Genomic DNA, 27,182 nt, shown 5'->3' with positions numbered 1-27,182 from the left:
TGCTACTGCTAATGGAGCCCTCCCTCCGCCCCCATGGCTCCATTACCCACCTCCAGGGGACCATTACTGTGGCTGGGCCTTCACCATTAGCCTGCCTTGGCTGCTCGGTTCCAGGGAGACTCCCTCGATGCTATTCCAGCCTTTCGGATGGCCTGTTGTGTGACGCTGGCTGTGTCTCAATTTCCGGTTTGGTCGATGGTTTTACATTACTTCAGCCACAAAATCTTCCATGTGTTTGCAACAAATTCTTACCAGGAAATATAAATAAATAAAAATACAAAAGCGAAGGTGCTCAAGTTGAAGTGGGATGGGGGTTCCCCAGGCAGCCCCAGGTAAGGGGGACTCTGTTGGGAGATTTGAAGCCTGCTGGACTTGATGACCTCTGAAACCCATCGATGGGACTGCCTGGGGAGGATGTCAGGAGACGAAACTTCTAGGCCCTCATTACATGGGATACTAATGCCTTGAGCCCAGACAGCTTGGGATGATGAATAAAACCCTGAAAAAAAGAATTTAAGGATAGGGTGCAGGGGCTTATGCCTGGAATCCCAGCACTTTGGGAGGCCGAGGCAGGAGGACTGCTTGGACCCAGGAGTTTGAGACCAGCCTGGTCAACACAGGGAGACCCCATCTCTACAAAAAATTTACAAATTAGCCCAGCATGGTGGCGTGTGCCTGTAGTCCCAGCTACTTGGGAGGCTGAGGTGGGAGGATCCCTTGGGCCTGGGAGATAGAGACTGTAGTGTGCCGTGATCATGCCACTGCACTCTGGCCTGAGTGACAGAGCGAGGCCCTTTCTCAAAAAATTTAAGACAGGCCAGCAAGTGAGAGATCAATATTACTCCCTTTTGCAAAACAGGAAACTCAGGCTCAGAGAGGAGTCATAGGACGGGTGAGGCAAGACTGGAATCTAAACCCAAGGCTATGGGGTTCAAGGACTAGGCCCCTTCCTCTGCTCCTCAGGCCTCACTAAGTCACCTGTGTGGTAGCTGAAACACTGTATGCCTCAGGAATGCAGTTTCCTCAGCTGTAAAGTAAGGGAATTGGGCCAGAGCAGGGGCAGAGCCCTGGGCAGGCCACCAACCAGATTAGCCCGCTGAAGGCTAAGGTCAAGCCTGGGTCCTCAACTTGGCATCAAAGAAACTTGTTTCTCCTGGGCTAAATGGCAGTGACAGTATAAGGTTTGAAGTTTTCGAAGAGGGGAGAGAAAGAGGGGGTTGGCTGGAGTTCCAGTGCCTAAAGGGTCTTCCCCACACTGGAACCTGAAGGCCTAGGCCCTATAACTTGGGCTATGAGGATACTTAGGTCCCTGGAAGGTGCGTGGCCCAGCTTAGACAATAGGCGCAGGAGGCTGGACAAGGGGCCTTTGTGTCTCCCAAGCAAAGGTCACAGCGGGACTGCAGAGGCGGCTCAGCCACTCTGGGCTGTGTGTCCACTCTGCTGTTGCTCCTGGTGGGGCTGCAGCCAGCACCCTTCCTGGCAGCCAGGCCCAGTCAGCTGATATGGAGCCCAAGAGGGCCCAAGGCCCCGAGGGCCCTGGGCAAGTTCCTTGGCTACAGGAGGAGGCCTCCTCTGCACTTGTCAAGCCACCCCAGTGACTGGCTCTATCTCACAGGAAAGAAGACCCTGCCAGGGAATGGAACTGGGTCAAGGTCTCCCAGAGTCAGTGCTGAAGCCGAGCAGGAACCTACACTCCTGATTCCTAGACCAGAAATGAGAGAGAGGGGGGCGCTCATTCATTCATCCATTCACGCCTTCAAGGACTGAGCCCCTCCCAGGACTTCTGGGACAGCAGCAGGAAGAAGGCAGACCTGGTTCCTGCCCTCGGGAGCTCACAGTCTCCGAACGGGTCAGACATGCAGCCCGTAGCCGGACCAGGGAAGGCCATTAGAGTGGGGTTGACGACAGAGAAGAGAGGTAAAGCAGCTCAAGATAAGGGGCCAGAGAGAGTGGGAAGTTCAGGGAGCTGCTGGTAAGATTAAGGCAGGGAAAGTGGGGAGCACGGGAGAGGCAGGATCCTGAGTACCCTGCTTTCCTAAAGGCACCCCCTTCTCCCACTTTCAAGCAAGGGAGGTGCGTCCTCAGCCTGGGGTTCCGAGCAGGTATCCCCGAGCAGGTCCCTTCCTGGCCAGCCAGGCTGGGGCAGGGGCGGGACAGGGATAGGGTGGCGCGGCGGCTGGGCGCAAAGGTCCCGCAGTGGGCCACGCAGGCGCCGGGCTGACCTGGCAAAACTTTGGCGTCTCTGAAAACCTCTGGTCACCCGCTCCCTTCTAGCGTGAGGGAGCCGGGCGGCCTCCTCCTGGCCCGGCAGTGAGAGCGTCGCCGCCCGACCCTCCCGTTGCAGCACCGGTACAGACGCGCTGACCCCGCGGCCGTGTCGCTGGGCGGCGTCCCGGAGCGGGTGGCGAGGTGTCTACCCGGGCGGGTTGAGGGCGGTGCCAGGGTCAGTCAAAAGTCCGCCCCGCCCCCTGCCTGGCCCGGCTTCGGGGGTGGGGAACAGCGCAGGGAGGTGGGTAGTCGGGCTCCCAGGCACGTGGGTCTCTGCGGCGGCGGCGGGACGCGGGCACTGGCACCCGGGAGCGGCAGCGACGGCACCCCGAGCGGAGAAGCGCAGCGCAGGGGCGAGAGGTGGGGCGCCTGAAGGGAACAGGGCGCTGGGAGAGGCCGGGAGAAGCGGCGGGCCAGACTGGCGCAGGTGCGGACTGGGCGCGGGGCAGGGGAGGGCGCTGTGGAGCGGCTGTCGCCCCGGGGCACAGTTGCGAGCCGGCGGCGTGTAGCGCATAACTGGACGGCTTGAACGCGCCTGTGGGTCCGTGGTTGAACTTTGTCTCCACGGGAGCGTCGGTCTCTGTGAGTGTGGACGGGCGCCCCGGTAGTGAGGAGGCTGTGCGCGTCCGCGTATTGGGGAAGTCTGCGTGTTAGCGGGTGAGTGTGTGTGCCCCTCAGGGCGACTGGCCAAGCCTGCGGAACTTGTCTGTGTGTGCTCCGATGTGAGCGTCCCCGTGGCGTGGGGCGATGGGCGGTCCCCAGAGACACGAACCCCTGGAGACGCCCTACGCCTGTCCTAACCCCAGGGTCACTCTGAGTGACCACCTACCATTGGTAAGGTTGAGGGGACAGTTGCAGGGAGTGGGCGGGGGAGGAAGGAGTGGCGAGGAAGGACAGTTATGCGTCTGTCCCGGGACTTTTAATCTGGCAAATGGTGCGGTAGAAAGGGTCAGTCAGGAGGAAAGCAATACCCCACCCCCCAACCCGAAGGCTGCCAGTGGCCCTCTTGGGGTCCTCCAGGAGAGCAGCCCAAGGGTCAGGGACTGCTGGAGACCAGAACTGCCAGCTCGGGATTTGTGGGGTCCATGGCTGCTGTTCCTCTCAGCATGGCATCCCCAGCTTCCCGGGACCACAGCCTGATCTGCCTGGTTTGTTTTGGATCTAAGCTGAAATAATTATGAGTTTTGAGGATCTGGGTGGAGACCCAGGCAAGTTTATTACCTGTGGGTGGAAGTGGGAGGAAGAAGATTCTCTGAGCAGACAGGTCCACAAGAGAGCTCTGGAGACTCAGAGATCTATGTTCCAATCCTGTCTTGGCCACTGTGTGGCCTGGGCAAGCCGTCCTTTCTCTGAGCCTCAGTGGCCTCGTCTGTAAGAAGGGACTAATGATACGGAATTTGAGGGCTGTTGAGGAGCTGATAAGTGTGTCACGTTCAGCACCAGTGTCCCCCCATGGGCAGGCTCACAGCTTGGGGATGGGAAATCATTCCCTGGAGGGAGCCTCCCAAAACCAGAATCCCAACTGTGCCCCTCCCTAGGGCACAAGCCTCCACAGGACCAAGCCTGAACCCTGTAGCCTGGGACTTAAGGTATTTGATAACTGGGGCCTGCCAGCCTTTCCAGCCACCTCTCCGTCTTGACTCTTCACCTTGCAGCAGCTGCCTGGAGTCTCTCATTTCTTGCCCCTGGCCTGTTGCATATTCTACACTTCCTCTCTGATAAGCCCTCCTACTCTCACCTTCCTCAACTGGAGAACTACCCAGACTTGGGACCCGGCTCAGATGTCCTCTCCTCTGGAAAGCCTTCCTTGATCCCCACAGCTGGGTTGGAGCCTCTTCTAGGCCCCCACAGTCCTGGTGCTGACAGCCCCGGTCCCACCTGGACTGTCATGATCTATGCCTGTCTCCTCCTTTCCTCTTCCCAGGTCTAGGGGCTCCTGGAGGGCAGAAACTGGGTCTGACTTATTTCTGTGTTGCCAGCACCCTGCACAGGGCTGAGCTGAACTGAGAGAGCAGCAGTGGCCCCCATCCCCTGTTTCTGGCCCCAGGTTCTCCAGTAAAGGCCTGGCTGCAGGGGAGCTCCATGTCACTACAAAGAAGGGCAAACCAGAATCTGTTTATCAAAGTGGGTGGCACAGTTTGCCAGAACAGTGTGATCTGGGACACTGTAGGACCTAGAGTGCCCAGGATAAAGACCTAGAGTTTATCCTGAAGGCAATAGGGAGCCATGGAAATTTATGAGCAGAGGAGTTTCATGGTCAGAGCGGCATTTCAGAAAGAGCTCTCTGGCTGCAGGATGGAGAATGGATCAAGTACTGCCAAGTGCAGGGAGGTCAGGGCATTTGTGATGTCAACATTAGAACTGTCCCAGGAGTTGTTTAAACCCTAATTGAGCCCTTGCCCCTTGGCCAAACACTTTTCCCTGAGCCTTCAGATGCTCCTGCTGAGGAATTTGGGGACCTGCAATTGATCTCATCCCAGCTCTGTTCCCAGCTGGTTGAATGACCAGTTCCTGCCCTGCCAGGCTCTAAAAGGAGGCCAGAACAAGTAAGATCCTGCATGGGAGAGTATGTGTGTGGGGAGGCTCTGGCACAAAAGGCTTGTCACTCTTTCTCCTCTTCTCCCTGCCTTGGGCTGTCTTGGAGTCTGGTCAGAGGGGTTGGGGATCACAGTGGGCAACCCTCAGAAATGACTACCAAGCTTGGGCTGTGGAGTGAGGCTGTGGCTCCTGTTTCTGTCTCCCTCCTGCCCTGGATGCATGGGGCTCTAAGGCTGTGGATCCCCCAAGGACCAGCTAGGAAGGTGTGAGGGTATCGCCAGGGCTTCATGAGTGATCCCATGAGAGCTTTGACTTAATGGCTGTAGTCTTTAGAGAGGCCATTGTCCCTCTCTAAGTGTCAGTTCTGCCATCTGTAAATTGAGAATGGTGATCCTTGTTTCTTTGAGAGCAGAGTTGCTACGAGGATTAAGATAGTGACCAGGGAAGAGCTTTATAAGCCTTAAACTGCAGTGCTCGGAGGAGGAATGTGACACTCATAGACTTAAATCCATTTTGAAGACTATAAGAGAATATGGATGCAATAGCAAGGGATTGTGCTTGTTATTGAAATTTGATTACTGAATGCCTTCCTCCCCCACCCGCTCTGCAGAGATGGCTTCACTAGTAACGATTTACAACAATCCATTTTGTCTTCCTATAGCCCTGTGAGGGAGGAATTGTATCTCCATTTTGCAGACCAGGAAATAGAGGCATGGATTGTATCCTGCCCAGGGTCACCAAGCTGAGATGAAACCTGGGGCTCTAGTCCACCTGCCAGCTTATCCCTCCCCATCTGAGACAGAGCCCTGTTAGGGTCAGGCCTGGTCCTCTGGCTTCCAGGCTGAGGGGAGTTTGAATTCTGCCCTGGGAACCTGTGTTTGGGGCTTTTTTTGTGGCCAGATTACCCAACTGCTGATAAGATAACACCTGCCCAGACCTGCCCACGGGAACAGAGATGCCTTGTTGATCTGGTGAGGGGAGTGGGATTTGCCCCTCATGCCTTCCACCCAAACTGCCTCTCCCCAAACTGCTTTCTGTAGGCCTGCTTCGTATACCCTCTAGGCCACACCTTCCTCCTGGTTGCCCTTGGGTCCTGAGGCCTGGCCTCTCCTTATTACTGGGCCCTGATAAAAGGAGGCTGGCTGTGTGGGCCACACTGACCTCTGAACTCATCCAGTGGCCAGTTGCAGGACTAGGCTAGGCCATCTCTGCTTTCTCTCTCTATCCCCATCAGCCACCACAGGTTGGGCTCAGAGCAGGTGCTAGTGGGTATTTGGGAAATGAGTGGCCAGGTGGGAGTAGGCATGGAGTAGAAGGGGAGGCTTTGCTCCATGGAGTGCCACAGTTCGTTCTGGAGCAGAGGAGTTCCTCCACCCCTGTCACCCCATCTCCTAGGCCTGAGTCTTTCCTGGTCCAAGATGAGTAGCGGGAGTTTCTGGTAGGAGGGTGAGCAGCCTGGGCCCCACGGAACAACTCCTTGACCCTCTACCCTGGTACCTTGTCACTGTCATTGTAGCTCCTGGGTGAGAGGCCTGGGTGCTGGAGCGACGGAAAGGGACCTCCCTCAGACTTCTGGGGCTTACGTGGCCTCTCCCTCCCCAGGTCTGAGGAGAGCCTCTGGGTGTGGACCTGGCTTCCCGGTGAGTGCCCAGCCACCCAGCCCTGGCTTGTAGGAGGGGGACTCTTGCCATGGCTGGGCTGTTGCAGGAAATCCAGGGCCAAGGGACCTGCTCCTCTCATGGCACCACCATATGTGTCGTCTCCTCCTTGGTCTCCCTCCCTCTAGACTCCCTGTCCCATCTACCTTCCATGTGGCACCGTCTTTGTAAAGGTTGACTCTGACCATGTCCTTCCCCTCTTAAGCCTTCCGTGGCTCCTCACTGTCCTTAGAATAGAGGCCAAGCTTTTCAGCCTGGCATTTGAGCCTTTTCATGTGAATTCCTCAGGCTCCCACACATTCCATGCCACCTCACCCTCCACAGTAGCCATGTAAGACCTCCCGGCTTTTTCCCAGCAGGTCACACTTTCATCCACCAAGTCTTTGCTCATGCCTCTCCTGCCTTCAGAGCCCTCCTCCCTCTTTGCCCACCTGACAAACTCCTAATCATCTATCAGTTTCCAGCCCAGATGACCCCTCCTCTGCAGAAGCACTCCCTGACCACCTCCGCCAGGCCAGGTAGGAGTTGCTATGTGCTCCATAACCCCTCCATAACCTCCAAAGCCTTGGTTATGGTTTATTCACCCAAGTGGATTTGGTCCATGTCTGTGGCTTTTTCCTCAGCCTGACTGGGTACTCCTCAAGGGCCCAGCAGAGTGCAATCTGAGTCTGAGTTCACAAGGTCCCTCTGAGGCCAGGCGCACCAGAGCACTGGCAAGTGTTTGCTGGGACTTTGTGGTTCCTGGGAATGTGATTTAAGATTTCATTACTCTGAATCCAGACCCCTGTGGCTCTGAGAATCTCAAAACCAAAGGCTATCCGGAGCAACGAGTAATAGAATTGAAGAAACACTGAGCCTTCACACCTGGCACCAGAGCCTCTTGGAATTAGACTGCGAGAACTAGGGAACTCAGAACCCTGGAGGTACCTGGAGGGAGCCATCTCAGAATCAGAGGCTCATGTGGTTCCTGGTCGATGCTTTCATCCCCCTTTCCACCTTGGATTCTCCATCCACCTTCTTTCCTCCCAAGCTGGACCCTTCCTGCTCCTCCTCAAATCTTACCGCAGTTCCCCTTCCAGACACCTTGCCTGACTGCTCTGACCATGACCTCTGTCCCTCTGCTGGGGACACCTGAGAGGGCCTCCCTACCAAGCAGTGTCGTGGGCTCCTGAATTTCAGTGTCTCCCTGTTGTGACAGGCAGACACGGCCTCCACATTAGGACAGTTCATGATTTGCTAGCACCATGGTGCACCCACCTGCCCCCTTGTCTTATTCCTCATGAGCTGTTCCGTGCAGCAGTGATTCTCTCCATCTGACCGCTGAAGAACCGGAGGCTCTGAGAGGGGAGGCTGACTTCACCAAGACTGCACAGCACAGGTGGCTCCAAGTTAGAGCCTGAACTCAGGGTTCTTGCCTCTTGAATCTGGAGGCATTTGGCTGTGATAGTTTGGGGTGGTGTCCAGGATGTTGTGGTTCTGAGCCTGTTTAATTTAGTAGCATGTCTCTGTAGCCCTGTTCTGGGCTGTGCTGGGTTCCAGGTGAGATGGGTGGTTTGGGGTCCTGCTCTGTGTTTGGGGTGAGGTGGTCAAACCCACACTGACAATAATTAGAACACCAGACCTTGAGTAAGGCCCTTCCTCTTTAGAGGTCTTGGCTTTCTGATCTGTAAGCCTGGTTGATCTGAGACTTACCCACTCAGATGCTGCTCTGAGCTCAGCCTTGGTAAGTGGCCTCCACAGCTAGGATCCTAGGGGGGGTCCCAAAGAGGGAGAGAGCATCTGGGAGGGGGTAGAGAGCCCAAGGGCCTCCTGAAGGGGAGGCCTCACACCACAACAGCACCGGCTGACAGCATCTGAGGTTACCCCTTAGCCATTTCCTCAGACCAGCCCTGGTGCTCCCGGTGCAGAAGCATGTCAGGCAAGGCAGGAGGCCTGCTGGCCTTCAGCCCCTTGAAGGACATTGGGGAGGAGCCAGCGTGACTTCTAAGCTCCTCAGCCTGTGCACTCCAGCCTTGCCCTCTCCACTCCCCTCAAGCCACCAGGATGATGAGCAGTTCCTCAAACGTGTCATGTCATCTCTTGTTCATCCTCAATCTGCTCCTCCTCTCTTTCCAACCACCTGACTCCTCATCTTCCAAAATGCAGGTCAGGCGCTCTCTCCTCCAGGAAGGCTTCCCTCATCACCCCTCCAATCCTGTTAGGGGCCTCCTTGGCTTCCTCCAGGCCTGATCACCCTGTGTTATCATTGCCTGTTTCCGAGTGTGCCTCCCCTGACCTTGACAGTGAATTCCTTGAGATCTGACCTACCTCAGAGTCCCCAGGTGCCCTGCCCAGTGATGGGCATAGAGGTGGCAACCTTTGTGAAGGGTGAGTGAAAGAGTGTGGTGGCTATCTGGCTTCTGCTGGGGAATCCCTGGACTGCCTTCCCCCTGAGGACGGCCTTCAGTGTGGGAGACCTGATCTGTGGTTATTCTGGTTGTGACCTTCCTGTAGCCCCTTCCCATAATTCCTGCGAAGCTTCCTGCCCTTCTTGTCTTCCTGAGATACCCCCACCCTCATGCCTTCTTTACCTGCTGAAATATTCTCTCTTACTATTTCGTAAAATAAGCCTAAATCATCTAACTAGCTCAACAACCTTCTGAGGCAGGTACTGTTCTGATATTGAGAGGAAATTGAGATCTGGGTTTTGGAGTTAAGAGACTTGTCTTACCACTGGGAAGAGGAGAACTGGGATTTCCCACCTGCCTAGTGCCTCTCTTGCCCCCTCAGTGAGGTTCTGGGACTAGGTCCTCTGTTTTCCCTCACAGCACCCCACTCCTGGCACAGACAGGGAGCAGGGGTCTCCACAGTGGTGACAGGACATTCTCCCCTACCAGGCTAGACAGGGTCTGCCACCAGCCAGGGAGCTACATTCCAGAGCCACTCTAGTGGAGGGGCTGGAATGTCATCCAACCACCCTGGAAACTCCGCAGTGGCCTGGGAGCTGCCCAGCTCCTCCTCCTGACTTTGGCCTCCCTAGCCTAGAACCACAAAGAGAAAGACCCAGATTGGGGTAGGGGCGGAGCCAGGTCAGGGGGTTACAGGTCTGCATGCTAGGCTTGACTCTGCCCTTGACTCACTGGTGACCTTGGGTGAGACCTTGAGCTACCCCTTTGTGGCCTTAGTTTTTCTACCTGTGAGATGTGTGCAATAACCACCCATCTGAAAAGCGTAAATCCTGAGCCCTGCCAATTGGCATTCCTCTGGCAGAGAACTGAGCAGACAGACAGAGAGCTGTGGGGCCAAAAAGGGATGGTCAGGCAGCTTCCTGGGAGAGGGCCTGGGCCTTGCAGGGCAGGAGGGAGTGGTCAGGGGCACAGCCTCTGAAGTCAGACAGCCCAGAGTGGCTATGCCGTTTGCTAGCTTTGTGAGCTATGAGGTTATTTAGCCTCTCTGAGTCTCAGGATTCAACGAGAGGAGGTATATGAAGCCACCTAACACAGAACTTGGCACAGGGGCAGCACTAAACTCTTGTTGTGATATAGGTGTTAGATGATAAGGGAGGCCATCTCTGAGCAATGATATGACCGTGGGACTGCTTTTGTTGTGCCTGAGACAGGAAGATGAGGGCGGCGACAGAGAGGATGGGTTTTCTGGAGGGATGGCGGGGACCAGATCAGCCAGGGCCTGAGTGCCAGGCTGAGGAGCTGGGACAGTCGCCTGAGGGCACTAGGGAGCCACGAACATGGCTCAACAATATATGGTCGGATTTGTGTTTAGGAAACCACATGACTGCAATGTGAAAGGTGGACAGACAGGGCAGGGGTGGAGGCACGGAGGCCAGTGAGGAGGCTGGTGCTGTGGACTGTGGAAGCACAGGCCTCGGGCTGCAGTGTGGGGACCACGTGGTGCATGTCCGAGGAATTTCACTGGTTGAACTAACAGGACTTGGTGAGTGGTGGGCTTCCAGCAGCGTGGGGAAGAGGGAGGTTGTCCAGGCTGTATCAGAGGTCTGAAACCTGGAAGGATGGTGGGGGCCCTTCTCAGAAATGAGAACCACTTGTAGAAAGTGATATTCTCCATTTTAGCCTGTTGAGTCAAGGCATTGTCTAAGGAGGAGGAGACAGGGCGTGCACCTGGGTGCAGCAGGGTGAAAAGGCTGACGTTCCCTCACCTTGTCATAGCCTCTAAAGTAGATCAGTGGGGAGCTACCAGCCCACCGGCCTTGTCAGTCTGAGACCACCGGGCAAGGTGCACTCAGTAAGCAGTGGCCCAGAGGCATTTCCCATGTGCACCCCCTGCCCCGTCCCCAAGCTATTCCTGCAGTGCCCCCATGTCTTCTCCCACGTCCCCCCACCCTTGTACTGCACTTCCAGCTTGGGAACCTGGGCTCAGCTGTCGCAGGCCCACTCCTCCATCCTAGGGAAATGAAGATGGGAAAAGACAAACTCAAGAGGTGCATGTTCTGTTTCTCCTGTGAGGTATCTGAGGTGCTGGTGGAGGGTGGGACCTGCCCACACAGAAGGTCCCCTCCACCAGGCAACTGTCGCCTCCCTGAAACCCTGTGCTTGGTGTGCACAAGGGGCTCCAAGGTGAGACAAAAACCATGGCCAGAATTTGGGAGGGCTGGGCTCTAGTCTTGGCTCTGTCCCTGACTTACTATGAGGTTTGGGCCTCAGTTTCCTCCTCTGTAAAACAGGGTTTGACACAGGAAATTTCTTTTTTTTCTATATATGTACTTTAAGTTCTGGGTCACATGTTCAGAATGTACAGTTTTGTTACATGGGTATACACATGCCCTGGTGGTTTGCTGCACCCATCAACCTGTCACCTACATTAGGTATTTCTCCTAATGTTATCCCTCCCCTAGCCCCGCAATCCCAGCAGGCCCTGGTGTGTGATGTTCCCCTCCCCGTGTCCGTGTGTTCTCATTGTTCAACTCCCACTTACAAGTGAGAACATGCAGTGTTTAGTTTTCTTATCTTGTGATAGTTTGCTGAGAATGATGGTTCCCAGCTTCATCCATGTCCCTGCAAAGGACAGGAACTCATCCTTTTTTACTACTGCAAGTATTCCATGGTCTATATGTGGCACAGGAGATTTCTAAATGCCGTTTTAGCCCTGATGGTCTAGACTGTGTGTGTGTGTGTGTGTGTGTGTGTGTGTGTGTGTGTGTGTGTGCATCCATTTGTGTCCACTGCACGTACACCTTAGTGTGACTCTGTATGCCTCTGTGTATCCGTGTGTCTTGGTGTGTCTGTGCCAGTGTGTGTTCAGGTGTGGCCTATATGTGTTTATAACACCTATGGAGGAATGCTTAGAGGTAGGAGTGGGGAGGAGGGGTTCTCTAGATAGAGACCTAGCTTGGGCAAAAGTGTGTTGGCAGAAGGACAATAGAATGCACACTGGGCAAAGAGGGTATTGATTTTCCTGCTATGGGGCCAAAGCACAGAACCAGGACCAAGGGAAGGGACACTGGAGGCTTGGAGGCTTGGCTCAGCTGTACAGGACATGGGGGAGACCTTCCTCCAGGCAGGGCCACCCCTCTGTGAAAGGCAGCCTGGGGAACGGGGTTGTGGATAACCCATTCCTGGAACACGTGAGCTGGGGTTTTGGTGTACAGAGGGCACTCAGACCAGGACAAACACCAGGCCACCTCTCTGCCTCCTTCTGGTTAAGGTTACCACAAAGGAGGTGGCCCTGGGGGGGATTGATCTGGCTGGGTTTCCATGACCCTGAGACCTCACTTTCTCTACCTCCCTCTGTCTGCAGGAGCCCCCTGTGGCGGCAGCATTGCTTGCCCAGAAAAATGCTGGAGGCTGGGCGTGGCCCCAGGCCTGGGGACCTGTTTTTCCTGTTTCCCGCAGAGTTCCCTGCAGCCCGGTCCAGGCGTGTGCATTCATGAGTGAGGAACCCAAGCAGGCGCTGAGCATCCTGACCTGGAGAGCAGGGGCTGGTCAGGTACGTGTGTGGTAGGGGGGGCAGGTGAGCTGGCTGGGAGGTGAGGGCGGGTATGTGTGCTCCTGTGCCTGGGTCTGCCCTGAACTGGCTTAGATCAAGGGGGTCTGAAGGCTGGTGCCCTACCCTGCTCCCTCATCCCAGGCTGATGAATTCAGGCTTTGAAGCCAGATAGCTCTGGGTGTCAAGCCTAATTTTTCCAATGCCCGGCAGTGTGACCTTGTACAAATAGCTTAACCTCTATGGCAATATCTACAAAGGGATGGGGGTGGGGGATGAAGATGCTGTGTGAAAGCTGCTCAGCCCAGGTCTGGCCCCTACAAAGCAGGATGGGCGGAGAATCCTGATCAGACCTACCCAGGTCCTGAGCCAGATAAAAACCTGTGGCAGGCCTCAGACAGCCAACCCATCTCCAGAGCGCCCATGTCCAATCTCCTCCCGCTGGCACTTCCCTGACCTGTCCAGAGAAAGGCAGAGTCTCCTGGGCTCCTGTGGCAGTTGAAGGAGAGACAGTCTAGGGACATAAGCAGGTTCCAGGTGGACCAGGACCCCTAGAGGGGCTGGGTTGTCCCCTGGTTACTTAGGGTCAGCAGCTAAGAAACCTTTAAGCATTCTTGTCCTTGAGAGGCCCTCAGAGGAGCAAGTAATTTGTAAGTAACTTGATCAAGGTTATACCACCGGGGATGGGCTGCAATTCCTATTCAGGTCCATCCCACAGTGGAAGTGGCTGCAGGAGGGAGGTAGTGAACTCCCTGTTTATGGGAGTGTGCAGAGGCTGCAGAGGGCTTGTGCCTATGTGTGCCTCCTCTGGGCCCCTATAGCCTCTTGTGCTTGCTTCATTCATTCATTCATTCATTCATTCATTCATTCTCTCATTCCTGTAATACCTCCTGTGGTCGGGCCTCCTGCTGGATGATAGGGACAGAGGAAAGCATCAGATGGACCCAGCCCTTAAGGAGCACCTGAAATGTGTTGGGGTAGAGGATGGAAGGACAAATTACCAACTGGCTGAGAAACGTCCTGAGGGGTGATGGAAGGGAGAGCTTCAGAGATTAGGACCTACGATGGGGTGCAGTGTGGGTGGGTTCGGGGAAGGCTTTCCGGTGAGAAAGAACAGCATGAACACAGGCAGGCGAGCCTGGAAGAGTCTTACAAGGCTCACATCTCCCCTTTAGACTGGGAGCTCCTTGGGGCAGGGCCAGCCAGACCAAGGCACAGTGGGGCTGGTGAGTGTTGGATAGTCAGGTGGAGCCGTCTCTAGTCCCAGGGGCATCAGGGTCAGGAGAGGCAGAAGGGAGACTTAAGGGAGGGGGCTGGGGACTTGGCTGTCCCTCTAAGGCAGGGCTGTCCCTCTAAGGCAGGGCTAGGAAAGATATACTCACAGGTTGGTGAGCCAGCCTGCAGAATGAGAGGGTGGGAGGGGTGAGTCTGGCCCAGGGCCATGGTGATGGAGTCCCCAGCTGGCCTGGTAGAGTGGGGGCCAGGGTGTCTTAAAACAGGTGGAAGGGGCAGCTCCCTTAGTTCGAGGGAGACAGGGAAGTCTCCACCCCTCATCTCAGTGTCAGAGATTCCACTGTTAGGGATTAGCAGGAAACTTCATGCAGGGTGATGAGATGTTTATGTTGACTGTGGAGGGAAGTCAGGCCTCGGCACTGGGGCAGGAGCAGAGCAGTGGCGTGAAGGGGAGACTGGGTGTGTGTGTCTGCATCATGGAGAAAGCCCCCTCCCTGTCTAAGTGGGGCAGAGGACCTCTTGGGGATATTTTGGGGCTGCAGTTCTCAAGGCTGGGAGATTTGACTAGTGTCCGAGACTTGGGAGGGAAGGAAATGCTTGATGTCACCTGGTGTTTTGTGGCGGAGCTAGACTCTGTCCTGGGTCTGTCACCTACATTAGGTATTTCTCCTAATGTTATCCCTCCCCTAGCCCCGCAACCCCAACAGGCCTGTCCTGGGAAGGAATGTGGCCTCTCCATAGCTCCTTAGTCTCGCACGGGGGCCTCTCCTTGCTCCTCCTGCAGCTTCTGTGAGCCAGTGACTCTCAGCTGGCCTTCCAAAGCTCCAGACCTGATGGACCCATCCCCATACTTGCCATGGCTGACACTGCATTCCTCCTCCCTACCGTTCCTCCATCAGGGAACAGTCTCCAGAGCCTCCCTCCCAAACATCTCTCCCCTCACAGGGCCCAAGGCCTTCCCCTGCTTGGGTCTCAGTGTCACTCCCCTGGCTCACCACAATCACCTCCACAGCCTCCAGTCAGGACCTCCAGTCCCACCTCCACTGTGGCCAAAGATTTCTGGAAAAGGCCACCGCTAGCTGAACCTTGGCACTCATAACACCACTGTGGGCCTACTGTGTGCCAGACTGTACTCCAGACATTTTACACAAGTGACTTGACCCTCACAGCAGTCCTATGGTGGAGATTCTAGTAATTGTCCCATTTTACAGCTGAGGAAACAGAAGCAGTCTGGCTCCAGCGCCCAGGTTCTTAATCACTGGGTTCTCTGCACTGAGGGATAAAGAGCCGTGAGTTCAACAGGTGGAGATGAGGGCTATGAATGAACTCCAGGTAGAAGGAGCAGCAGCAACTAAGGCTGGGAGGGGAGAGTCTTGGGCACATTCAGGAAACTGCAGGTCACAGGGGTTGGGGCGGGTGAGGTTGGCAGAGGCTCAGTTATGAAAACCTCAGGTACTAGACTTGAGGGCTGGGCTTTCTCCTGAGAGAGGGTAGGAGCGGCAGGAGGATTTCAAGTAGGGGATGCTTTCTTTGAGAAAGGCCACTCTGGATTTTGGTGGGTGGGTGGGTGGCTGGGGCTGGGGCTGGAGGAGGGAGGCCAGTGCAGCCGTTCCAGCAACAAGAGGTAGAGCCTGGAATGAAGTCGGCAGCAGGAACTGTCCTGACCCTGGGTAAGACGGGTCTCAGCCACTTGACCTGCCAGAGCCCCAGCCTCTACCTGTCCCTTCTTAACTTGGCACCACATAAGCTTCTCCCGGCCTCCTCGCCCTGGTTTTGCCCTGGCTCCTGGGGAGCCATCTGTGTCCATGGCAGGGGGAACAAGGGTGCAGGCCCCCTTCCTTCTGAGTGCACATTTCCTGACAATAGGAGAAAGAGAAGATCTGGGAGTCTTGATGAAAGAAGGGAAATTGGCCAGGCGCCGTGGCCCACACCTGTAATCCTAGCACTTTAGGAGGCCAAGATGGGTGGATTGCTTGAGGTCAGGAGTTCGAGACCAGCCTGGGCGACATGGCAAAACCCCGTCTCTACTACAAAATACAAAACAAAACAAAACAAAACAAAACAAAAACCAGGTGAGGTGGCACACACCTGTAATCCCAGCTACTTGGGAGGCTGAGACATGAGAATTGCTTGAACCCAGGAGACAGAGGTGGCAGGAAGCTGAGATCACGCCACTGCATTCCAGTCTGGGCGATGGAGTGAGAATCTGTCTCAAAAAGAAAAAAAAAAAAGAAAGAAAAAAGAAGGGAAATTGAAGGATCTCTACACCCCCCAGCACCCCTAATCTCAACCTCTTGGGCCTTGAACTGCCTCTGGGAAGCCAGGGCTGGAAAAGCAGCTCAGGGTCTATGGGAGTAGATGTTGCAGGCCCTGCAGAGTCCCCCAGTCCCTCAGAACTCCGGGATCTAAAATGAAGGGAATTATTCCAGGCACGATGGCTCACACCTGTAATCCCAGCACTTTGAGAGACCAAGGCGGGCAGATCACTTGAGGTCAGGAGTTCGAGACCAGCCCTGCCAACATGGTGAAACCCCATCTCTACTAAAAATATAAAAATTAGCCAGGTGTGGTAGCATGTGCCTGTAATCCCAACTACTCGGGAGGCTGAGACAGGAGAATCACTTGAACCTGGGAGGCAGAGGTTGCAGTGAGCCGAGATAAGGCCATTGTACTCCAGCCTTGGCAACAGAGGGGAACTCCATCTAAAAATTAAAAATTAAAAATAAATAAATAAAATAAAATGAAGGGAATTATATGGCCCCAGATTCTCAGGATGAGGAGGACTCACTCTTCATCTGCCCTTTCCACCCTCCCAGACACACCCCCACACAGGCACAAGCCCTTCTGCAGCCTCTGCTAGAGAGCCACTTGCATACTCCCATAAACAGGGAGTTCACTACCACCCTCCTACAGCCACTTCCAGGGGCTGGACCTGGACAGGAATTGCAGCCCATCCCCAGTGGCATGACCTTGACCAAATAACTTACGTGATCTGTATCTTAGCCTCTTGATTGGAGAACTGGGGATGGTGACTTGGCCCCCAGAACACAACATAAGGATAAAGTGAAGTAACTTTTTTTTTTTTTCTGAGACAGAGTCTTGCCGTGTCGCCCAGGCTGGAGTACAGTGGCGTGATTTTAGCTCACTGCAACCTCCACCTCCTGGGCCCAGGTGATCCTCCCACCTCAGCCTTCCGAGTAGCTGGGACTACCACCACAGCCGGCTAATTTTGTGTGTGTGTATTTTTAGTAGAGACAGGGCTTCTCCATGTTGGCCAGGTTGGTCTTGAACTCCTGGCCTCAAGTGATCTGCCCGCCTTGGCCTCCCAAAGTGCTGGGATTACAGGTGTGAGCCCATCCTAAGTGAATAACTTTTAGAAAGCATGCTTAGTAATAGGGTTTGAAAAATGTTAGCTCCTCCTGCCCCTTCACACTGCTAGAAAGTGCTTTTTTGTGTTTTTTCAAACTTGCCCACCCAGGACTCCTGCTATGATTTCCAACCTGCCTCCTGGGACGTTAGGCACGTCTTTGTCTTCCAGGCCGGGATGTCTGTCCCCTGCCTCCCAGCTTCGAGAGAGCTCTTAACTGGTCACCTGGGTAGGGGTGAGGAGGAGAGGTAGGGGACAAGCTGCTCCCTGGGCACTCATTGTCTGTTGGATGGTCAGTCCCCATGGGTGTGTTATATGCTCAGTGGGGACAAGGTTGGGGGGGACACCACGATAATGATGGTATGAAGAGAGAAACTGGATAGGCATGGAAGAAGCTGCATTTACCACACAAAAGAAGATCCCTTGGCCCCCTATCCCCATCTCCAACCCAGATTTCCCTGGACTCTTCACTGGGGTTACTTCAGGGGGATTCCCTGGTAGCCTCACAGGTTCAGGGGCAGGACTGCTGTTGATAGATATAGAAAGTGCCAGAATAGAGGAAGATGTAAAAAGTGAAGGAATAACTGAAGAGGGAGACCCTTGGAAATACTTCCTCAAATACCAGAATACTAGGCATGGGCCCAGAGCCTCCCAGAGAGTGGGAAAATGGGCTGGAGACCACTCTGTAATACCTGCAGGGGGCTGTTGGATGCCCACTGGCCAGAAATGCCTCTGCAGGCAGTAGGCATTGGGTGTGAAGCAGGGCCAGCCAGCCTCAAAGGCCCCTTCCCATGAACTCAAAATTACCTGCTCTGGCACCCCCAGATCCTCAGATTCTAGAGCTCAGAATCCTAGATCTAAAACTCTGATCCTGAGGTTCTAGAGAGGGGTAAGAAAACTTTTTTTTTCTTCCCCCAGAGATGGGATCTTGCTATATCACCCAGGCTGGAGTGCAGTGGTGTAATCACAGCTGACTGCAGCCTCAACCTCCTGGACTCAAATGATCCTCCCACCTCAGCCTGTCAAGTAGCTGGGACTACGGGTGCATGCCAGCATGCCTGGCTAATTTTTTTAAAAAAATCTGTAGAGATGGGGTCTCACTTTGTTGCCTAGGCTGGGCTTAAACACCTGGTTTCTGCCTTGGCCTCCTGAGTAGCTAGGATTATAGGCATGAGCCACCGTAGCCAGCTTGAGCTAACTTTTTTTAAAGGTCAGATAGTGAATATTTTAGACTTCACAGGCCATATGGTCTTTATCACAACTACTCAACTCTTTGTAAACAGATGGGTACGGTTGTGTTCCAATAAAGCTGAATTTACAAAAGCAGACTGGATCTGGCCTTTGGACTATAGTTTGTCTACCCCTGTTCTCAAGTTTGACAATTGTGTGATCCTGATATTTATTCATGGATCTCATGCATTCTCAAGGTTCCAGAGCCTAGAGGTTCCAGATCCAGATCCAAGTCAGATGGCAATGAAAGCCCTGGTCAGGTGGCTGTGTCAGGTCCCCTAGGGGCGCTCCGGCCACAAGCCTGATGGCCCCACCCCTCCCTTCCCTGCAGGGCGATGGCAGCAGACCTGGGCCCCTGGAATGACACCATCAATGGCACCTGGGATGGGGATGAGCTGGGCTACAGGTGCCGCTTCAACGAGGACTTCAAGTACGTGCTGCTGCCTGTGTCCTACGGCGTGGTGTGCGTGCTTGGGCTGTGTTTGAACGCCGTGGCGCTCTACATCTTCTTGTGCCGCCTCAAGACCTGGAATGCGTCCACCACGTATATGTTCCACCTGGCTGTATCTGATGCACTGTATGCGGCCTCCCTGCCGCTGCTGGTCTATTACTACGCCCACGGCGACCACTGGCCCTTCAGCACGGTGCTCTGCAAGCTGGTGCGCTTCCTCTTCTACACCAACCTTTACTGCAGCATCCTCTTCCTCACCTGCATCAGCGTGCACCGGTGTCTGGGCGTCTTACGTCCCCTGCGCTCCCTGCGCTGGGGCCGGGCCCGCTACGCTCGCCGGGTGGCCGGGGCCGTGTGGGTGTTGGTGCTGGCCTGCCAGGCCCCCGTGCTCTATTTTGTCACCACCAGCGCGCGCGGGGGCCGCGTAACCTGCCACGACACCTCGGCGCCCGAGCTCTTCAGCCGCTTCGTGGCCTACAGCTCAGTCATGCTGGGCCTGCTCTTCGCGGTGCCCTTTGCCGTCATCCTTGTCTGTTACATGCTCATGGCTCGGCGACTGCTAAAGCCAGCCTACGGGACCTCGGGCGGCCTGCCCAGGGCCAAGCGCAAGTCCGTGCGCACCATCGCCGTGGTGCTGGCTGTCTTCGCCCTCTGCTTCCTGCCCTTCCACGTCACCCGCACCCTCTACTACTCCTTCCGCTCGCTGGACCTCAGCTGCCACACCCTCAACGCCATCAACATGGCCTACAAGGTTACCCGGCCACTGGCCAGTGCTAACAGTTGCCTTGACCCTGTGCTCTACTTCCTGGCTGGGCAGAGGCTCGTACGCTTTGCCCGAGATGCCCAGCCACCCACTGGCCCCAGCCCTGCCACCCCGGCTCGCCGCAGGCTGGGCCTGCGCAGATCCGACAGAGCTGACATGCAGAGGATAGAAGATGTGTTGGGCAGCAGTGAGGACTCTAGGCGGACAGCGTCCACGCGGGCTGGTAGCGAGAACACTAAGGACATTCGGCTGTAGGAGCAGAACAGTTCAGCCTGCGCGGGTTTATACTGGGAAGCTGTAGAGGACCAGGACTTGTGCAGACGCCACGGTCTCCCCAGATATGGACCATCAGTGACTCATGCTGGATGACCCCATGCTCTGTCATTTGACAAGGGCTCAGGATATTCGCTCTGTAGTCCAGAGTCAACTGTTCCCATAACCCCTAGTCATCGTTTGTGTGTATGAGTTGGGGGAATTAAGTTTCAAGAAAGGCAAGAGTTCAAGGTCAGTGACACCCCTGGCCTGACTCCCACGCAAGTAGCTGGCTGTACTGCCAAGGTACCTAGGTTGGAGTCCAGCCTAATCAAGTCAAATGGAGAAACAGGCCCAGAGAGGAAGGTGGCTTACCAAGGTCACATACCAGAGTCTGGAGCTGAGCTATCTGGGGTGGGGGCCAAGTCACAGGCTGGCCAGAAAACCCTGGTAAGTAATGAGGGCTGAGTTTGCACAGTGGTCTGGAATGGACTGGGTGCCACGGTGGACTCAGCTCTGAGGAGTACCCCCAGCCCAAGAGATGAACATCTGGGGACTAATGTCATAGACCCATCTGGAGGCTCCCATGGGCTAGGAGCCAGTGTGAGGCTGTAACTCATACTAAAGGTTGTGTTGCCTGCTGAGCTGTGCCCTGTTGTGTGGTTGGGGGATGAGGATATGGCAGGGAAGCTTTCACCAGCCACACAAGGGTCCTTTCTCCAACCCGTTCCCTTCTGCCACCTGCCTTCTCACTAGCTGTCTCAGGAGTAGTCTCCTATCAGGGATCCTCTCTCCAGGCCCCAGGTCATCCCCCACTGTAAAGCCAGTTGGCTTCTGTGCCTGACTCTGTGCTGAGCACAGAGAAAAGTCAGGTGCAGTCCCAGTCCTTGAGATTTCCCAGTTTAGGTGATGGCCAGTCATGTGCTGGTAAATGTTAAGCCATTTAACTGGAGCTCCGATTTAACTGGGAACACCTTCTTTGTAGAACTGCCCATTTCCATGGTGCAAAAACTCTTATGGCCAAATTCAAACTATAAACATGATGTCAACTTCCTTGGAAAATTCCTGAAAATTTAACAATTGGTTCCTGCAAGCAGATACAAGTCACTCTAGCACACCACTGGATAATGCCGAGTGGCTGGGGCTGTGAGCCAGGGGGTCAGGGAAGGGTTCCTGGAGTGGGAGACTCCTGAGCTGTAGCTTCTGAGAAAGGCAGCTCGCCAGAAGAACATCCACACACAGGATGCATCCCAGGCAAAGACATGGGGCAAGAGGGCAGGGTGTGCAGGAGCCATAAGCAGGCTGGACAGCTGACTCCAGGCTCAAGGCAAGGTTGGGGCTGGGTCACAAGGAGGCCAAGTTAGGGCTCCCTCCTTGCCCTGACCCTGAGGCTTCCTTTGCACTGGGGATAAATATGAAAGAGATTCACTCCTCCTCCTGTCCATCCTCTGCCTCCTGGGAAAATCCCAGAATGGCAGGGTGGTGCTCAGGCTGGGTCAGGACTTAGTATGGGGGAGATGGGTCTCACCTATGATAGGTTCTGGGTCTAGCCAGGACCACTCTGGGCTGATGTGTGGCGCTCAGCTGGACAGGGCCCCGCCCTAGCCTTTGGAAAGGGACAGGGCAAAGCTGACAGGCCTCACTCTTGATCTCAAGGACAAGGACTCACTCCTCTCCCTCTGGGAGAGCCCTCTCCCTGTGGCCCACTCTGCCTGCCCCCTCTGACCTCTCCACCCTTCCCACTCTGCCTTGTGAAAGGCAGGGCATCCCCAAAGCTTGCTGTTATTTGGAGCCTGACTCCACAGCGCCCTCATGTGACAGAGACCCATCAGAGACCATGACCCAAATGATTACTCTGCACTGTGCCAGGTGGGTGACCTGCCCAGAATAGTGTGAGCTATTCACCTCTCACCTTCTAGGTTCTATACTTCTGTTAATGTAGCCAATGTCCTTCTGAGTTTTTTTTTCTTTTTGAGACGAAGTCTTGTTCTGTCACCCAGGCTGGAAGTGCAGTGCCGCGGTCTTGGCTCACTGCAACTTTCTGCCTCCCGGGTTCAAGCGATTCTCCTGCCTCAGTTTCCCAAGTAGCTGGGATTACAGGTAGGCGCCACCACACCTGGCTAATTTTTGTATTTTTAATAGAGACAGGGTTTCGCCATGTTGGCCAGGCTGGTCTCAAACTCCTGACCTCAAGTGATCCACCTGCCTCAGCCTCCCAAAGTGCTGGGACTACAAGTATGAGCCACCGCACCCGGCCCCTCTTGAGCTTTCTTAGTGATTGCCTGTTACAAACCACCCTTGAGCCTCTCCCGCAGGCCTGAGCCACTCCATAAGGACACAGGAGGGGCTTGTTCACCATCTAATCCTGTGGCAGGTACAGGTGGGGGTGGATACTGGAGACCCTGGGCGAACCAGGGACACCTCTGGAACCCAGTTGAACTGCCTGGCCCCTTGGTATGCACATCCCACCTTGCTGCTCAGTGCCCAGGCCACTCGCCTTGTGGGTGAAGTTCCTGCCCTGATGCCTCATGCTATTTTTAGCCCAAGTAAGACCATAATTTTCCACTCCTGGCCCCAGACCATTGTCCAGCAGTGACGTGGGGGGACCTGCCTGTCCTCAAAATATCTCCTATTACCCTCCAGTACTCCCTGCCCCCTTCACACCTCTCTAACCTGACATCACTTCCTGGGCTGTTGACTCATGAAGGCCACTGTGAAAGGGCACGTGAGTTGCCCATCCACTGAGCGGACCCCAGGGATTATCCAGCCCAGCTGCAGACTCAAGGCCAGAGATGGGCAGGGCTGAGCCCAAGGTCATTCAGCAGGTCAGCGTGGCGCCTGGATGTAAGCAAGTGCCTTGGTGATGATCCTGCTGTCACTCACACTGCCCAGCTCTTCCTGCCCAGGGTGACAGGGATGGAGCCATAGAGCTGAGGCCAGGGACAGGGCAGGGATGGGAGGAAGGGGAGGGTAGAGAGTTGAGTGTCAGGGAGTAAATGTCTGCTGATGTGCCTGCAGCAGCTGTTCTCAATAAACTGCATGACATCAGGGCAGGGTCCCTGGCACACAAGGGTCTCTGCCCTGGGTAGCAGGTGTCCCAGGGCCCAGGAGGATAGGGGAACCCCAGGGTACATTCCCACTTTCACCCCCTGAGGTTAGAAGAGGCCCTAAGCAACATGTTATCCACACACAGTTGCTCCAGGTCAAGCCACCAAAGCTACCTCTCTGCCACCCTTGTCATGGCACATTTGGGCTGCTCTGTTTAGAATCAGGCACATGAGGGAGGGAAGTCGTGTATTGACCCATGTCCCACGCACCCTGTGGGACCCTCTCATCTATGTTATATGGTGGATGCTTCACAGAAACCCTGGGAAGTAGACGTTATGATCCTATTTAGCAGATGAGGAAACAGGAGAAGGGCGTGAGAAGTGAGGGCTTGCTCCAGGTTATCCAGGCCGTCAGGGTGAGTCAGAGTGAGTCCAGGTTCACCTGATGGCCAGAATCATGCCCTTTCTAGTGCCCCACGATGCTCACAGCCCTGCAGGGCAGAAGGGTCTATAAGTGGCCCCTCGCATGATTCAAGATGACAGAAGCAGTGTAGCAAGGATGTGAGAACATAGATGCTCCACCCAGACCACCTCAGTGTCAATATTGTCCCCACTTTCCTGGTTGGGGTCTCTTGGGCAAGTTACCTAATCTTGCAGCACCTCAGTTTTCCCATTTCTAAAGTGAGCTACTACCTTCCACACAGGGCGTTGAGGGGCTTCCCTACATTGTTATGCACAAAGTCCTCCTCACAGTACCCGGTGTGTGGTCAGCATTTATATGCCTGGCACCAGGCCGGGGGCTATGGAGGCAAATCAGCGGGGCCCTGCCCTCACGGAGTTGACATCACTTAGTACGTAACCACATTGGGATACATGTTTTGAAGGAGAGGACAGTGTGGCCAGTGAGCAACAGTGGGCCATATGTCTCCAGGGAACCCCCGTGGGGTGTGGGAGGAGGGAAGCAGGTCTGTCCTGGGGGAATGTGTGGGACCACCTCTGCCCTGCCTGGCAGTAAGTGGATTTCAGGACCATAGGCCTGTGCTGTTTACAGAACCTTGTCCAGGTGCCCAGCTGTGGGAGGGCAGCATGGAGAGGAGGAAGAGGGGCCCCCTAATAGCAAGCTTCGGAAACTTGCCACTTCAGGCTAGAGAGCTCGCACCCTCCCACGGCAGCAGGGTAGCCATTTCCTCCTGCCTGGGGTGTCCACCATGGTGCTCTGCAGCCGCCTCTCACTTCATTAAGAGTCCAGAGATCTAGGAGCAGAGGACTGGTCTGGAGCTGGGCAAGGGCAGGCAGCAAATGGGGAGTTTTTGCTGTGTGACCTGAGGCCACTTGCCTGCCTTCTCTGGACTGTACTCTAGGGCCTGGAGACCTGTTCCCCTGTTCCAATTTCCCCACCTCAGTGAAGGCACAACCAACAGCTGCTCCCGAGGCATTTCCAAGACCCTCCAGGCCCCCAGTTCTGAGGACTAGGGTGGAGGCAGTGTTTCTCCCCAGCATCAAGTGACCAGAGAAGTGAAGTGACCCCACTGCTGCCACATAGAGCCACACAGTGCGACGTCTGGAGCTCCTGCCTCCTGCAAGGTGGAGAGTGGGGCTTGGCCAGGAGTGACCAGACTACAGGGTGAGGGGTGTGCTTGTGGGGGTGAAGGGTTGGGGTGAGAACTGAGCCCGAGTCAAACTCATCCTCCTCTGCCCTGATGCACTGTGCAACTTGGGGGAGTCACTGCCCCTCTCTGGCCCTCGCTTTCCCCATCTTCGATAGGACTTGGCTCTGCCTGGCCACTCCTGCTCCAATGGGGGAATTCCTGGGCTTGCCTCTGTCTTGGCTCCAGCTCAGGTGTCAGTCTCAGCCCTGTCCCAGCCAGGAACAATGGGCCAGGCAGGGCCAGTCACCCCCTGTCCCTGGGGGCTCCACCCACGGCCCTGGACTATTTTCAGCCCTTGCAGATGGAGTCAGAAGCGGATTTTCCACTCCCAGTACAATGACTGCCCTGGACCATTGTCCAGCAGTGACACGGGGGACCCGCCTGCCCCAAAATATCTCCTGCCCCTAGTTTCCAAGCCTCTCTGCCCTGCTCCTCACCTCCTGGCCCTGCTCCTTACCTCCCCACCCTGATGTCATTTCCTGGGGCTGTTAACTCCTGAAGGCCATTGTGAAACATCACATGAGACTCCTGGGAGACACAACCAGTTGGAATGAGTTTTCCCTCCTGGCAGGGACTCCAGGGATTGTTTGGCTGCTTAGTGGGACTGGTGGCCCAGAGAGGGCTGTGCCTTACCCAGTCACACAGCAGTCAGTGTGGAGCCTAGACGTAAGCCCAGGGCGCTTTGGCAGCTCCCACTGCCTCAGCCAACTTCATTAGCTCCAGTCTGTGCCTCCTGGAACTGAGAGCTCACCACTGAGCTTCCCGGAATGGGCACCTGGGGCAGCAGCCCAAGTGGTGTGGGTGGAGAGGTGCAGCTCAGGCCCTGACCTTGGAGTGAACCCCGTGCAGGGGCCTGACCTTATACCCCTTCTCCCCACTGAGTCCCATTTTTACCAAATGTGGCTGTTAGGAACTGAATGTTTGTGTCCCCCACCCCACAAATCCATATGTCAAAATCCCAACTGCCAAGGCGATGGCATTAGAAGGTGGGGCCTTTGGGAGGTAACCAGGTCCTAAGGGTGCAGCCCTCATTAATGGGTTTAGTGCCCTTACAGAATGGACCCCAGAGAGCTCCTCACCCTCTTTCCCCCATGTGAGGATATGATGAGAAGTTGTCAGTCTGCAACCTGGAAGAGGTCCCTCACCAGATCCCAACCATGCTGGCACCCCGATCTTAGACTTCCAGTCTTCAGAATGGTGAGAAATAAATATCTCTTGTTTCTAATCCACCCAGTCGGTGGCATTTTGTTATAGCAGCCCACACTGACTGTGACTGAACTCAGGGTGACAGAGCAGCAGCTCTGGGGCAAAGGGGAGGGTGGGGGCCACAGGGCAGCTGATGCAGGAGCAGGGTTCTGGCCCAGTTCAGCCATCACCAATTCTGGGACTGCAAATTCAGTTTCTTCATCTGGAAAATTGAACTGGTAATACCAATACCTCTTTTCCTGGTTTACTAGACAGCAACAATGCAGTGAGGCACAAACACGCAACTGTTTGATTTTCCTCCCACCCATGCTCCCTGCTCAGTGACGTGTGATTTTCCTTTCCCATCCATAAACTGCGCATTTGGCAAACTCCAAATTTTTGAGTCACTTTTGGGTAACAAAGTCAGGTTTAAGATTTCCATCGCCTGCTTAATTGAACGCTCACCTGTCCTCTTCCCCCATGCTGTGAGGACCTTCCTCACTCCTCTTCTGGGTCCCTCTCTTCTCTAGGTGTTGGGGCAGGTTGGGGAGGAAAGGGACCAATGTGTCTTTCCTGGTGATGCTACAGCCCTCTCTTGCTGACCTTGCTTCCTGGGCCATCAGTGCCCCCTGCACAGAACTCTCCAAACACCAGTCCACATCTTTGTAAAAATAGTCTCTCCGCTAAGCTATCCCAAAATGACCTGATTAGAGTGTGCAACATCTTTCCTGCTGGGACTCTGACTGACACCCTGGTCTCCCTGAGTGATTTTCCTGCACATCCTGCTGGGGGTGTGGAAGCCTGTCCCCCTCCCACCCCATACCCCACACTTGGCTGAGATCTCACAGCTGCAAAGATGTCTTTGAATCCATGGAGCCCAGGTTCAGCGTGTAGAGTGAGGTGGGGTGTGTAGAGACCTGGGGTAAGGAACCTTGAGAAGGCGTCTTACCCCATTTGTTTCCAGGTTTCTTTAGAAAGCGGGCTATTTTACCCCATGTGTCCTCAGATTTATGTCCTGGAACCAAATTCCAAATCAGCAGCCACATGAAAAGTCCCCTCCTCTCTGGCGTGGAATTAAACTGTTAGACCTGCCTTTGTGACCAAAGCAATTGTAGAATGTGGGGGAGGAAATTAAAAGCCTGCCACCTTAGTCCACACAGTGTGTGCTGTCTCTGTATGTGTGCACGTGTGTTTATGTGTGTGTTGAATGATCACATCTGTTCAAGGGAGGATGGTGAGGGGTGAGGGGCAGTCCTGGCAGGTACCAAGGGGACACTCAGAGACAGAAGGGCTGCAGATAGGCAGCCAGGCCAGAGGGGGGCAACAAGGGGCTGCCAGGAGTCAGACTAAACCCCGGAGGTGGAAGTGGAATGGCAGGAAGAGATGGGAATGGAGAGAGGGTCTGGCTGCCAGCTCTGTGGCACCCCCTCTCCTTCCCTCCCTCCCACTCTAACTCCCTTTCCCTCCCCACTCCCCATCACCCTCCCCTTTTGCTCCCTGTCCCCAGAATCCTTGGGAGCAAAGGGAGGCGGACAGGGACAGTCCACTCTGTGCTCTGCCCTGTCTGTTTAGTCTACGGAGGGCCTCAGGTTGGTTGGTGCTGC

The 27,182-nt window shown here is 55.1% G+C and overlaps 1 protein-coding gene across 3 annotated transcripts; it reads left to right on the top strand.

Annotated features, from left to right (window-relative positions):
* Nucleotides 1-2,476: 2,476 nt before the first annotated feature.
* P2RY2 (purinergic receptor P2Y2) lies at nt 2,477-26,733 on the top strand. Of its 3 annotated transcripts, none has more exons than XM_003254753.2 (3): nt 2,477-2,628; nt 12,216-12,404; nt 18,563-26,733. In XM_003254753.2, exon 3 carries the CDS (start codon nt 18,567-18,569, stop codon nt 19,698-19,700), a length of 1,134 nt encoding a protein of 377 aa, XP_003254801.1. In that variant the 5' UTR covers nt 2,477-2,628; nt 12,216-12,404; nt 18,563-18,566; the 3' UTR covers nt 19,701-26,733. The 3 variants fall into 3 exon arrangements, with proteins under 3 accessions (XP_003254801.1, XP_004090674.1, XP_003254800.1); XM_004090626.2 differs by having other exon boundaries at nt 18,429-26,733; XM_003254752.2 differs by lacking the exon at nt 2,477-2,628 and adding an exon at nt 2,648-2,850.
* Nucleotides 26,734-27,182: the final 449 nt, after the last annotated feature.

This window comes from Nomascus leucogenys, chromosome 15, assembly GCF_006542625.1.
Source record: "Nomascus leucogenys isolate Asia chromosome 15, Asia_NLE_v1, whole genome shotgun sequence".
Lineage (NCBI taxonomy): Eukaryota > Metazoa > Chordata > Mammalia > Primates > Hylobatidae > Nomascus > Nomascus leucogenys.
The sequence above is the reverse complement of the archived record's forward strand: the minus strand, read 5'-3'. Positions and strand labels throughout refer to the sequence as shown.

What these genes read in the sequence shown, in the direction of transcription:
- P2RY2 (XM_003254753.2), top strand. Translation starts at nt 18,567, where the DNA reads ATGGCAGCAGACCTGGGCCCCTGGAATGACACCATCAATGGCACCTGG.